Raw genomic sequence first — 14,660 nt, 5'->3', positions numbered from 1 at the left:
ACTCTCTCCATTTCTAATCCTGACACAAGCTCTACTACCCTCATAAAAACTCTTGACAGCTCCTAGAAGCTTTCCTCCTATATCCGCAAAACCTCCCACAGTGCCTTTCTGTCTACCCTGTCGTAAGCCTTTTCGAGATCCATAAAAGCCCAAAAGACATCCTTCCCCTTTCCTATAGCTTTCTCACATATCTGTCTTACCACAAAGATGCTGATCTACAACCTCTACCCATCCTAAATCCACACTGTGTTCCTCACCAATTACTCCTCTGTCCAAATCCTCTCCATCAGATTCTCAACACACTTAACAAGAGCTAATCCCTCTGAAACTATTACATTCACACTTTCCCCTTTGAACTATACAGACACTCCTCCAGTCCTCCGGCAAACATTAACCTTCCACCTCACCAGCCAATCCACTATCGCTGTACCTCTTTTTTTAGACATTGCATGGCATCCATCCAGACCAGGTGCCTTGCCTGCTTTCATCATCTTAACAACTGCCTTCACTTCATCCTTCCTTATTTCTCCTTCCTTTTCCTCACTCATCACGGTCATTTTCTTAGCATTTCCCACTGCAGCTATCTTTCCATCCCTATCCTCCTTCACATTTAGCAACTCCCTAAAATATTCTGCCCATCTTCCCCTTACTGCCTTCTCTTCCATTGTCATCTCCCCATCTGCACCTTTTACCTTTTCTTCTTTACTTGATTCGCCTCCTCTTCCTCTCATAATTTCTTTCCAAAACATCATTTTATTACTTTCAAAATTTTCTGTCATACTCTTACCCCATTTCACATCTGCTCTCCTCTTTGCCTCCTTTACCTTTTGCTTTACTTCTCTTTTCTTTTCTTTGTACCTCTCATATGACTTCCTCATCCTATTTTGTAACCAATCTGTGAAAGCTCACTTCTTCTCTTTTACAACCTTCTTTGTTTCCTCATCCCACCATTCACTACCCTTCCTTCTATTTCCTCTTGTAATTCTTGTTCCACACACCATCTTTGCACACTTTGTGACTCCCTCCTTGAACCATCCCCATTCCTCCTCCACTGCTAGTTTTACTGTATCCTTCACTCCCTCCCACTCCTCCTTCAGCTTCTTCTTGTACTCCTTCTCCTTTTCCTTTTCATTTAAAGAGTTCACTCTAAGCACCTCCCTACCTTTTGTCCCTTTCCTCTTTCTCCATCTATCCTTCACTCTCAACTTACCTTCCACCAAAAAATGATCTGATATTCCCCCACCCTCTCCCCTTAGCACATGTACATCCTTAACTCTTCCTATCATAATCCTATTTACCACTACATAATCCATTAACGCTCTATCTACCACCCTTCCATCCACCACCCTCTCCCTTGTGTACTTATGTTTGACTTTCTTCCAAAACACTGTATTTGCTATCATCAACTCTCTTTCTAGACACATCTCCACCATCAACTCTCCACTACGATTCTTTCCTGGAACTCCACATTTCCCAACCACTCCATCAATTGGATCATTTCCTACCCTAACATTAAGGTCTCCCAGTACTATTACATTGACATTTCTCCCAAAATCCTCTATACACTCATTTAAATCTATCCAAAATGCCTCCCTTTCTTCTACACTCTTCTCACTGCCAGGCCCATATGCACTTTCAAAAACCCACATCTCCTTTCCCAGTTTCACCTTCATCCACATTATCCTTAAGGAAACCTCCTTCCACTCCACTACACGTTTACCTATCTCTTCACTTACTAATATGGCCACCCCTTCCCTCCCTCACCCTCTCTTCACTCCTGATAACCTCCCACTTACACTCCCAAACTTACACTCGCCCATCCCTTTCAACTTAGTTTCACTCAAAGTCAACACATCCATCTTTCTTCTCACAAACATACTACCTATCTCTTCCCTTTTACTCTCATCTGTACCACATCCACGCACATTAAAAGACCCAAACCTTAGGGTGCTGGTTGGAAAACTCCTAGACCCTCTTATGCCTTTACTTTTTTTAAGAATGTCCCCTGTGGGGCTACAAGGAGAAGGATGCCTAGTCCCAATCCCCGTCCCTTCCTTCTCGCCTCTTACGATCCAAGTGGAAATACTTGGTGGTAGTATTCTTTTCCCCCACCACAGGGAAGGTAGGTGAAAAAGGAAATGAATATTCAGAGAAATTGTAAAGGACAATAACAAGGGGTTAGGGGACAGCATAACAGAGGGACAGTCATAGTATAAAAGTGTCATCATTTCTCTATAAACAGAGTTTTCCTTTATCACAGACAAAATGATGTGTGACTCTGGTCCATAGGGGCACCCTGTATAGACCCTAAAGTATCAACTGCATGCTACTTTGCCACAATAACATGCAGCCAACACCCCAGACAATAAATACATAATAAAAATAAAGATAAACAATAATAAACAAATAAATAAAAATAAATAGCAGGCATTACATCATATTGCTTGGGTGTTTTTCTAAATAAATCTTAAAACTTCAAAATGTACCTACAATGAACTGCCTCTGCAGGAAGTTTATTCCATTCATTTACTACATGGTTTTACTACATGGTTGGCAGAGTTGTTTCTACCCATTTTTAATGTGGGTGGATGTGATACAGATGAGAGTAAAAGGGAAGAGATAGGCAGTATGTTTGTGAGAAGAAAGGTGGATGTGTTAGCACTGGGTGAAACTAAGTTGAAAGGGAGGAGCAAGTGTAAGTTTGGGAATGTAGTCGGGGGGTTCTCAGGAGTGAAGAGAGGACAAGGGGGAGAAGGGATGGCTATACTAGTTAGTGAAGAGATTGGTAAGCATGTAATGGAGTGGAAGGAGGTTTCTTCAAGATTAATGTGGATGAAGGTGAAACTGGGAAGGGAGGTATGGGTTTTTGTAAGTGCATATGGACCTGGTAGTGAGAAGAGTGTGGAGGAAAGGAAGGCTTTTTGGATGGAGTTAAATGAGTGCATAGAGGGATTAGGGAGAAATGTCAATGTAGTGGTATTGGGAGACCTTAATGCTAAGGTAGGAAATGAACCAATAGATGGAGTGGTTGGGAAGTGTGGAGTTCCAGGAAAAAATCATAGAAGAGAGTTGATGGTGGATATATGTCTAGAGAGTTGATGATAGCAAATAGTGTTTAGGAAGAAAGTCAAGCATAAATACACATGGGAGAGGGTGGTGGATAGGTGGTACATAGAGTGTTAAAGGACTATATAGTGGTAACCAGGAGTATAGTGGGAACAGTTAAGGATGTACATCTTCTAAGGGGAGAGAGTGGGGGAATGTCAGATCATTTTTTGGTGGAAGGTAAGTCGAGAGTGGAGGATAGATGGAGAAAGAGGAAAAGGACAGAAAATAGGGAGGTGCTCAGAGTGAACTACTTAAATGAGAAAGAAAAGGAGGTATACAAGAAGAAGATGAGAGAGGAGTGGGAAGGAGTGAAGGATAGACTAGAACTAGGAGTGGAGGAGGAATGGTGATGGTTCAAGGAGGGAGTCACAAGATGTGCATAGATGGTGTGTGGAACAAGGAGCATGGGAGGAAATAGAAGGAAGGGTAGTGAGTGGTGGGATGAGGAAGCAAGGAAAGTTGTAGAAGAGAAAATGCGAGTTTTCACAGATTGGTTACAAAATAGGATGAGAAAATAACCTGAGAGGTACAAAGAAAAGAGAAGAGAAGTAAAGCATAAGATAAAGGAGGCAAAGAAGAGAGCAGATGTGAAATGGGGTAAGAGTATGACAAAAAAAATTGAAAGTAATAAAAAAATGTTTTGGAAAGAAATTAAGAGAGAAAGAGGAGGCGATTCAAGTAGAGAAGAAAAAATAAAAACTGCAGATGGAGAGATGATAATGGAAGAGAAGGCAGTAAGAGGAAAATGGGCAGAATATTTTAGGGAGTTGCTAAATGTGAATTAGGATAGGGAGGGAAAGGTAGTTGCAGTGGGAAACGCTAAGAAAATGAAATGACCGTGATGAGTGAGGAAAATGGAGGAGAAATAAGGAAAGATGAAGTGAAGGCAGTTGTTAAGATGATGAAAGTAGGTAAGACACCTGAGTTGGATGGATGTCATGAAGAATGTCTGAAAAAAGGAGGCACAGTGATGGTGGACTGGCTGGTAAGGTTATTTATTGTTTGTTTAAGAGAGGGTAGAGTGCCAGAGGACTGGAGGAGTGCCTGTATAGTGTGTGTGTGTGTGTATATATATATATATATATATATATATATACATACATATATATATATATATATATATATATATATATATACATATATATATATATATATGGACGAGAGATATCACTTCGTTATTTACCCGTGTTCCGGTTTTTGATTTATTAGTGTATCTTGAAGAAGAATTGGAGAAATTTGATTTACCGCTGCCGACTGCCACCATTTTTTATTTAATTAAATTGTGTGTTTTGGAATCTCATTTTGTGTTTAACAGTAACTATTATTTACAGAATTTCGGTATGGCAATGGGTAATCCGATTTCTCCAATTCTTAGCAATCTTTATATGGAATTTTTTGAAACAAAGTTGTTACCCAATATTCTCCCCCAAAATGTTACTTGGTTTAGGTACATTGATGATATTTTGTGCATTTGGCCTGTTAATGCTGACCCGTCAACTTTCTTGTCACAACTTAATGCCTTAGTCCCTTCAATCAATTTTACCATGGAAATAGAACAAAATAATCAATTACCTTTCCTTGATGTATTGATATACAGAAACGAAAGGTCTTTCAAATCTGATGTTTATAGGAAACCCACCAATGTTCTTTCATATGTCCATTTTTACTCTTCTCATCATTACAGGACCAAAGCATCTGTGTTATCTTCAATGTACCTTCGTGCTTATCGGATTTGTAGTCCGGAGTTTTTGGATGATGAATTCTCAAGAATAAATGACATAGCTTTAAAATTAAAGTATCCAAATCATCTAATTGAAATTTCTCAAAAAATGGCTAGAAAGTCTTATTTTGATGACAAAACTAAAGAAAAATTTAATTCTAAAAATCTTCTCGTTCTTCCTTATCATGACAACTTCATTAAATTGCCGCATATTCTTAAGAATTTCAACATCCAAACCATTTTTAGGAACTCCATCACAGTCAAAAGTCTTTTGATTAAAAATTCCCCTGAAAATAAGGAAGGCTGTGTATATAAAATTCCATGTAAAGATTGCAACAAATGCTATATTGGTCAGACTGGAAAGGAATTAAATGTTAGAATAAAGCAACACAAATATAGCGTTAGAAGTGGTCAAACGTCCAACGCGTTATTTGTCCATCTTAGGGATTTTAACCATTGTATCAATTGGAATGAAGCTAAAGTAATTGTCAAAAGTAATTCTTATTTGAACAGAAACATCATAGAATCCAGTCTGATCAAGAATACATTTGTTAATAATTTAAATTTAAGTCAAGGATTATACAAATTGGATGAATTTATCATAACAAAAATTGTAAACCAAATGTCCGGACACTTGAGCCAATATGGCACTGGGAGAGATCCACCTTAACCCTCTGAGTATATATACTTGTCTCTTTTATGTATCTATACCTTGAAAATGTCTGAATAGACGAAAGCGCTCGGTCTCATCTCTTTCATTTTCCCAGTGGTTTGTCTGCATATATATATATATATGTATATATACACATATACATATATATATATGATATATCTACATATAATATATATATACATATATACATATATATATATATATATATACACTCATACAAAAATTCATTCATACATACACACATTAATATATTTTTCTTTCTTTTCTTCAGGAAACAGATGACCCCCTTGAGAATGTTGTGCAGTTTTCTGCTTCGTTTGTTTTGCTTCATCAAAAGACCTGCTTCATGGTCAGCTTCGGTGATGGCACAATCTTCACCTATGGAGACCAAGAATTGTGTACAGAGAAATTTGCGAATGCTATATACCAGACCAAAGAACTGGAAAATCCCCTCCTGTTTTCACATCTCTACAAGTGAGTACATACATACAAATATCAAAGACTTTTTTCCCCCTTACAAGGGAGGTAGCCAAAAAACAAAGGCATAAAAACCACTCCCACCCATTCCATCCCCAACATACTCCACTCCCCTCCACCCTCTCCCCTCCCTCTTAGCTTGGCACCTATTGGATGATAGGTCATCCCTGCATCTTGCTCACTGCCCTGGGTCAGAAGCAGTGTCGCAAGACACAACACCTCCACAAGAAGGCCTCTTCCTTAAATCAGCAACACCCCCTCTCAAATTCCTTCAGGCTGCATCAATTTATTTCTCACACATACTCCCTCACCCCCCATCCCCCTTTCACTCCTCATGCATTATAGCATCATCCATACACCAACTATAGGCCAGTATCACTAACAAGTACTATAGCCAAAATTTGTGAGAAAATCATCAAGAATAGATGGGTAAAACATCTAGAAGACAACAACATGATAAACCCAAGACAATTTGGGTTCAGACAAAGAAGATCATGCACCACAAACTTAATATGCTTCTACTCAAGACTAATAGACATAGTGCAAGAAAGAATTGGATGGGCTGATTGTGCCTTCATAGACTTGCAAAAAACTTTTGACAAAGTACCACACAGAAAATTACTAAAAAAAAATGGAACACATAGGTGGAATACAAGGGAACCTACTAAAATGGATGGAGGACTTCCTGACTGGTAGAAATATGAGAGTAGTGCTCAGAGAAAAATAATCAGATTGGAAAGAGGTGATCAGTGGAGTACTGCAAGGATCTGTATTGGCACCAATAATGTTTGCTATTTATGTGAATGACATGGATGAGGATGTGAAATGTTACATGAGCTTCTTTGCAGACGACGCCAAACTGTTAAGGAAAGTAGAAACTGATAAGGACTGTGAAGCACTGCAGGAAGACCTGAATAAGGTATGGAACTGGAGTCAGAAATGGGAAGTGGACTTTGATACTAAGAAGTGTAGCATAATAGAGTTTGGAAAAAGCAAAAACAGAATATCAGGAAAATATACAATTGGAACTAAGGAGGTAAAGAAGGTAGGATCCGAAAAAGATTTGGGAGTAATTATCACAAACGACTTATCCTATGATAAACAGATTAACAAAATTGTCAGAGAGGCTTACAACTTACTAAGATCAATAAAAGTGGCATTTGTATACTTGGATGAAGACATGATAAAAAAAAAATATTGGTTACATTGATAAGGCCTAGACTAGAGTATGCGGCAACATTGTGGTCACCCATTACTAAAAAGAATATAAAGAAAATAGAAAGAATCCAGAGAGCAGCAACATAAATGGCACCTGCACTTACAAACCTATCATATGAGGAGAGATTGGCTAAACTGGAGTTACCGACGCTGGAGCAAAGAAGAGAGAGAGGTGGTGACCTACTGACCATCTACAGAATCATGAAAGGCACAGAGATCCCGATAGAGAGGACTTACTAAACTGGGACAAGAGAAACACAAGAGGACATGGAAAGAAAAAAAAAAAAAAACATAGCTACAGAAGAGAACTGAAGAAAAAGTTTTCTTGGAACAAACTGGATAATGAGTTTAAAAACAAACTAGACACTGCGAGATGCAAAGGCGGGACACCACGAGCATAGTTCCCCTTCCCGCAAAATACAACTAGGTAAATACACAACCATTCTCCATCCACCCCTATCCTGTGTCCTCTCCTATCCTTCCTCAACAGACATTCCCCTCTACCCCAAAGCCCCTTTTACCCCATCTATCCATCTCATCCTAGGTTGCCCCTTAATGTTCATTCCTTCCAGATCTGCCTTCCACACCTCATTTACTAGTCTTTCTTCACTCGTTCTTTTCATGTGTCCAAACCATCCCAATACTCTTTCATCAACGTGTCCCAACTCCCTTTCCACCTCTCTTCTCCTCCTCATCTCCTCATTTCTCACTCTATCTAGCCTAGTAACTCCTATCATACTTCACAGGCACTTCATTTCAAACTTTCAATATAGATCAGTGAAAGCGACTTTTGACTACATGGATGAAGAAATGGTAAGGAAATTATTAGTTACATTAATAAGACCAAAATTGGAGTACACTGTGACACTATGGACACCTAGTATTAAAAAAAACATAAAGAAATTAGAAAGAATTTAAAGGGCAACAACAAAGGTGGCACCAACACTCTCCAACTTGACATACAAAGATTGGACAAACTCGAACTACCTACCCTGGAACAAAGAAGAGAAAGAGGAGACCTGCTAATCATTTATAGAATTATGAAAGGGATGGAAGTCCTTGATAGAGATGACTTATTATAGTGGGATAGAAGAAAAACCAGAGGACACAAAATGAAACTTAAAAAGGATAGTTACAGAAGAGATCTGGAAAAGAATAATTTCCCATGCAGAGTGATAGATATCTGGAACAAACTGAATGAAGAAACAGTGAATGCAAAAACTATACATGAATTTAAGATCAAACTGGATGTTGAAAGATACAGAAGTGGGTCAATACAAGCATAGCTCTCTTCCCATAAAATACAAATAGGTAAATACATTCAAAATCCTCTTCTCTTCCTCACTTATGTTCCATGTTTCTGCCCCATACAGTGCTGTTGGCACAATCACTCCTTCATACAATCTCCTCTTAGCATCCATTCCCAAATGTCTATTTCTCATTACACTTTTTAATCCCCCAAGGCTTTTCTCATTCTACATTCTACCTCCACATCCACTCCTCCCTTTCCCACCACATTCACACCCAAGTATCCAAAGCAAGGCACTTCCTCCAGTCTCTTTCCCTTAATACTCACTTTTAGTCTGCTGCCACTGTCTCCCCTTTACATCTCATCACCTTACTTTTACCCAAGTATTTCACACACTTTCCCAAACTCTGTCGCTAACTTCCTCAATCCCTCCTCTGATCCTGCTACAAGCACAGTGTCGTCAGCAAACAACAACTAGCTTATCTTCCACTTTTCTAAATTTTCTTTAACCATCTCCAATCCCTGACCCACTGCCCTTACATTTATCTCTCACAGCACCCCATCCATATATAAATTGAACAGCCAGGGCAACAGAACACATCCCTGACCAAGTCCCACCTTTACCTCAAACCACTCACTCTCTCTATTTCTAATCCTAACACAAATTCTACTACTCTCATACAAACTCTTGACTGCTCTTAAAAGTTTTCCTCCTATCCCATATATCTGCAATAGTCCCCACAATGCTTTCCTGTTTACCCTGTCATAAGCCTTTTCCAGATTCATAAAAGCCCCCAAAACTTCCTTACCTTTTCCAATAACTATCTCACATATCTGTCTTACCATAAAAATATGATCTATGCAACCTCTACCTGTCCTAAACCCACGCTGTTCCTCACCAATTACTCCCTCTCTTCCTCTCCTAATCCTCTCTATCAAGCCCATCCCATAAGCCTTCCCAACTACACTTAACAAGCTGATCCTTCTGAAACTGCTACAATTACACTTGTCCCCTTTTCCCTTGTAAAGTGGAACCATACAGGCACTCCTCCAGTCCTCCAGCACTCTACCCTCCCTTAAACAAACATTAAATAACCTCACCAGCCAATCCACCATCATTGTACCTCATTTTTTTCAGGCATTCTGCATGGCATCCCTCCAACTCAGGTGCCTTACCTGCTCTCATTATCTTAACAACTGCCTTCACTTCATCTTTCCTTATTTTTCCTCCATTTTCCTCACTCATCACAGTCAATTTTCTTAGCCCATCCCACTGCAACTACCTTTTCCTCCCTATCCTCATTCATATTTAGCAACCCCCTAAAATACTCTGCCCATTTTCCTCTTACTGCCTTCTCTTTTGTTATCATCTCTTCATCTTCACCTTTTACCTTTTCTTCTCTACTTGATTTGTCTCCTCTTCCTCTTTTAATTTCCTTCCAAAATATATTTTTTATTTAAAAAATTTCTGTCATACTCTTACCCCATTTCACATCTACTCTCCTCTTTGCCTCCTTTGTCTTATGTTTTACTTCTCTTTTCTTTGTACCTCTCATATAATTCATCCTATTTTGTAACCAATCTGTGAAAACTCTCTTCTCTTCTACAACCTTCTTTGCTTCCTCATCCCACCATTCACTACCCTTCCTTCTATTTCCTCCCATCCTCCTTGTTCCACACACCAACTTTACACACCTTTTCTTTCTCATTTAAGCAGTTTACTCTAAGCACCTCCCTACCTTCTGTCCTTTTCCTCTTTCTCCATCTATCCTCCACTCTCAACTTACCTTCCACCAAAAATTATCTGATGTTCCTCCACTCTCTCCCCTTAGAACTTGTACATCCTTAACTCTTCCTACTGTACTCCTGGTTACCACTATATAGACCTTTAACATTCTGTCTACCACCCTTCCATCCACCACCCTCTTCCATGTGTAATTATGCTTGGCTTTCTTCCTAAACGCTGTATTTGCTATCATCAACTCTAGACACAACTCCACTATCAACTCTCCATTATGATTTTTTCCTGGAACTCCACACTTCCCAACCACCCCATCTATTGATTCATTTCCTACCCTAGCATTAAGGTCTCCCAATACCACTACATTGATATTTCTCCCTAATCCCTGTATGTACTCATTTAAATCCATCCAAAAATCTTTCCCTTTCCTCTACACTCTTCTCACTACCAGGCCCATATGCACTTACAAAAATGCACATCTCCCTTCCCAGTTTCACCTTCATCCACATTAATCTTGAAGAAACCTCCTTCCACTCCACTACACACTTATCTATTGCTTCACTTACTAGTATTGCCCCCCCCGTCTCTCCCTCGTCTTCTCTTCGCTCCTGAGAACCTCCCAATTACACTCTCAAACTCTCATCTTTCTTCTCACAAACATACTGCCTATCTTTTCCCTTTTACTCTCATCTGTACCACATCCATGCACATTAAAAGACCCAAACCTTAGGGTACTGATTGGAAAACTCCTAGACCCTCTTATGCCTTTACATTTTTTAGGAATGTCTCCTTTAGGGCTACAGGGAGAAGGATGACTAGTCCTATCCCCATCCCATTTTTTTGTTGCCCTGTACGACTCAAGTGGGAAGACTTGGTGGCAGTATTCTTTTCCCCCACCACAGGGTTAACAAGTGAGTACTGCACATAATTTATCATTGATGGGTACCTACAGATACACTGCACATAGTTCATCACTGATGGGTACCTACAAATGGTCCTGCAAGATGAATCAGTATGGGTGTATTAAAACCAACTTTCTGCAGGTACTCTTTCATTTTAGGGTGGTGAGCTAAAGGTAGGTATGCTAGTGTAATTCTTGCTCGTTATAATAGTGATTTCTTTGTTAGTTAACCCATTAAACTCCGATGACAAGATGTCTTGTCATTTGGTCAAATAAAACAAAAAATCATAAAACACCAAAATGTTTGATCAAACACCAGAAAAATATGACGTCAGTCCTCGCTTCGTGAAGCGAGCGAAGCGAGGACTGACGTCATATTTTTCTGGTGTTTGATCAAACATTTTGGTGTTTTATGATTTTTTTTTTTTATTTGACCAAATGACAAGACATCTTGTCATCGGAGTTTAATGGGTTAAGTATAGAATTTCCCATCTGAATGTGTGTTTTTAGATGGACATGTGGGACACTGTGGGCAGATTGTTGTAGATACTTGAGCTACCGATTAAATGAAGCGGTCTTGCTGTAAATGTACTGCATCTGGCTGCATTGCTTCTGACCCAGGGCAGTGGACGAGATGCGGGAATGACTTCTCATCCATGAGGAGCCAAGAAAAGAGGGAGGGAGGGATGGTGAATTGGAGTGGAGTATGTGGAGGTGAAATGGATGGGAGTGGATTTATGCCTTTAACTTTAGATACCTCCTGTGTAAGGGGGAAAACCCCTTGATATATATACGTATGCATTTTGTGGGAGAGGTTGACCATTTAATCTGATTATTGGGTGCTCTTTAGTCATGGTACTCAGAACTAAGCAGTGTTATTGATGACTTCTGAGGAGATGCAGACATTCTGTTTTGTGTCAACCATAGTTCCAATATATAGAGGTAGATTTGTGTGATTTTGGGTCTCATGTTGTAGTTGTGTAGTTGGGTTGTTATTGTTAGCTCATCTGCATATGCATGGGTTGGGGTGTGGGTGCTATATAATGAAACAGTGGGGGTCAACCAGCTCCAGCTGTCAGGCCCTGCTATGGAGTTGGAATGTCTTGCTACATTTCCTTTGACCTAAGTTGCATGGTGGGAACAGGGATAACCTTTTATCTACAATGTGCTAAGATAGAAGGGGAATGAATGGGTTTTGGATATATGTGGAGTTAATGCTTGCTTTGAATAAGCCATCCCCTTTATAATGGGGAAAAGACCCTAGAGTAAGGATTTATGTATAAGTATATATCTGCAGATGTGCTCTATGCTTGATGTGGAGAGGCCATGAGTGGGTAATTTAGATGGTCTAGCTCCACAGGGGACCTTGTATATTATCTTGGTCCTAATATATATTTGGTCATTATCTTGGTAATCATTGTAACCTATAGTCACTGTTCTTTCTTTCTTCAGGAGTCCAACAAGGTACACCGTATTTGCTATAGCTGCTGATGCCAGTACAACCCTGAAAACAGATCTGGATGTGTTGGCAGCAACTATACCTTGCGACAAGACCTCAGTAACCATTTCTAGTGGAGTGGACACACCTTTCCTTGCCCCTAAGATAGAGAGAGCTAGGAAAATCTTCCTGGAAGGCGCTGCTGAGATTGTGTGTAATGTCTCTGTCACCACATTGTAAGACTTAATTCCCTTCACCGAACACTGGTGCCTTTGGGTAACCTGAGGTCAACACCAGTGGCTTTGGCTGACCTCAAAGACAATGAGTTTTCCACATAGTAGGGAGAAAGAGAGAACAAGAGAAAGAGATAGCAGGGGCAGAGGGGGACAGAGAGAAAGAGAGAGATATGGTGGAGGAGGGAGGGAGAGAGAGAGACATGGTGGGCAGGAGACCTTTATTTGGTTAGGTCATAGCTGGACTGTTTTTACATGTGGCCCAAATCCATATTTATATAACACATGAGGAAGCCCCTGTTATTCATGATTATCTCTAATTACATTAGATTGGGTCAGTGTCAGGTCAAGCCGATCATGCAGGTATGTGCTTCAGATCACAGTGCCTCCTTTCTGGTGCTTGTCACATGGTCAGTACAATGTGCACCATGTGGTTTGTACAATTTAATTGAATTCCACATTTCAATAATGTTGTTCTAAGTAGACATTTGCATTCTCCCAATCCATTTGAATATTTAGTCAATTATCATCAAGTTAAAATTTAACTCCTAAAAATTACCACCGCAACCCCCAAATTTTTGCACAGAGAATTAATAATATAAATTGAAACTATACTTGGATATACATGATAATAATAGCAGCTTAGTTTTATAGTAGAAGATTCTATACAGTAATAAGACAAATGAAAGTCCTTTTGGTTCATAAAGTATTTTGTAGTACATACCATAAGTTTTCATGTCTTAACATTCCTAAACTCCCTGTCTGGGGTATTGGCTGCATGTTAGTGTGGGGTTAAAAGGTGCTAAGTAGTATGCAGCTGATACTTTATTATACTGCAACTGTCCCTCAATTATGCTGTCCCTCCACTCTTGTTATTGTCCTGTACCACTTCTCTGAATATTTATTTTCTCATTTTGCCAAACCCTGTGGTGGGGGGAAAGAATACTGCCACCAAGTATTTCCACTTGAGTCATAAAAGGCGACAAAAAATGGGACGGGGATAGGACTAGGCATCATTCTCCCTGTAGCCCCAAAGGGGATATTCCTAAAAAATGCAAAGGTATAAGAGGGTCTGGGAGGAGTTTTCTAACCATTACCAAGGTTTGGGTCTTTTAACCCCTTCCATACGGTGCCGCACACGTAGGCGTCATGGACTTAGATCTCGGTGGCAGCAGCCAATGCCAGCCGTACGACGTGTCGTAATAATACTCGCATCATAAAATATAGTCACCGCTTATATCGATCGTTCTCTCTTCACCCGTGAATTTTGATAACCATAGAAAATGCGATTACAAAAGAATTAGAAAGAATGTCATTATGGAGGGGCGACTACAATAAATATAATCAAGACGCCGATATGGCAGCCTCGCGAATACACTCGCTCCCCATGACGCCTACGTGTGCGGCACCATATGGAAGGGGTTAATGTGCATAGATGTGGTACAGATGAGAGTAAAAGGAAAGAGATAGGCAGTATGTTTGTGAGAAGAAAGATGGATGTGTTGGTATTGAGTGAAATTAAGTTGCAAGGGAGTGGTGAGTTTGAGTTTGAGAGTGTAGTTGGGAGGTTCTCAGGAGTGAAGAGAGGATGAGAGAGAGAAGGGGTAGCTATACAAGTAAGTGAAGAGATAGGTAAGCATATAGTGGGGTGGAAGGAGGTTTCTTCAAGGTTAAAGTGGATGAAGGTGAAACTGCAAAAGGAGATGTGGGTTTTTGTAAGTGCATATGGACCTGGTAGCGAGATCAGTGTAGAGGAAAGGGAGGCTTTTTGGATAGATTTAAGTAAATGCATAGAAGGTATAGGGAGAAATGTCAATGTGGTATTGGGAGACCTTAATGCCAAGGTAGGAAATGAACCAATAGACAGAGTGGATGGGAAATGTGAAGTTCCAGGAAAGAATT

At 39.8% G+C, this 14,660-nt stretch overlaps 1 protein-coding gene across 1 annotated transcript in view; it reads left to right on the top strand.

Annotated features, from left to right (window-relative positions):
* LOC143029930 (uncharacterized) overlaps positions 1 to 14,660 on the top strand; it is a 69,776-nt gene that overhangs the window by 43,078 nt on the left and 12,038 nt on the right. The window contains exons 17-20 of the mRNA XM_076193141.1: positions 5,773 to 5,975; positions 11,139 to 11,229; positions 12,064 to 12,179; positions 12,540 to 12,761. Coding sequence (XP_076049256.1) covers positions 5,773 to 5,975; positions 11,139 to 11,229; positions 12,064 to 12,179; positions 12,540 to 12,761 — 632 coding nt within the window. The remainder of the gene's footprint in view (positions 1 to 5,772; positions 5,976 to 11,138; positions 11,230 to 12,063; positions 12,180 to 12,539; positions 12,762 to 14,660) is intronic.

This window comes from Oratosquilla oratoria, chromosome 11 (genome assembly GCF_046742065.1).
Source record: "Oratosquilla oratoria isolate Oo_2021 chromosome 11, ASM4674206v1, whole genome shotgun sequence".
Classification (NCBI taxonomy): Eukaryota; Metazoa; Arthropoda; class Malacostraca; order Stomatopoda; family Squillidae; genus Oratosquilla; species Oratosquilla oratoria.
This window is presented reverse-complemented; position numbering and strand designations above follow the sequence as displayed.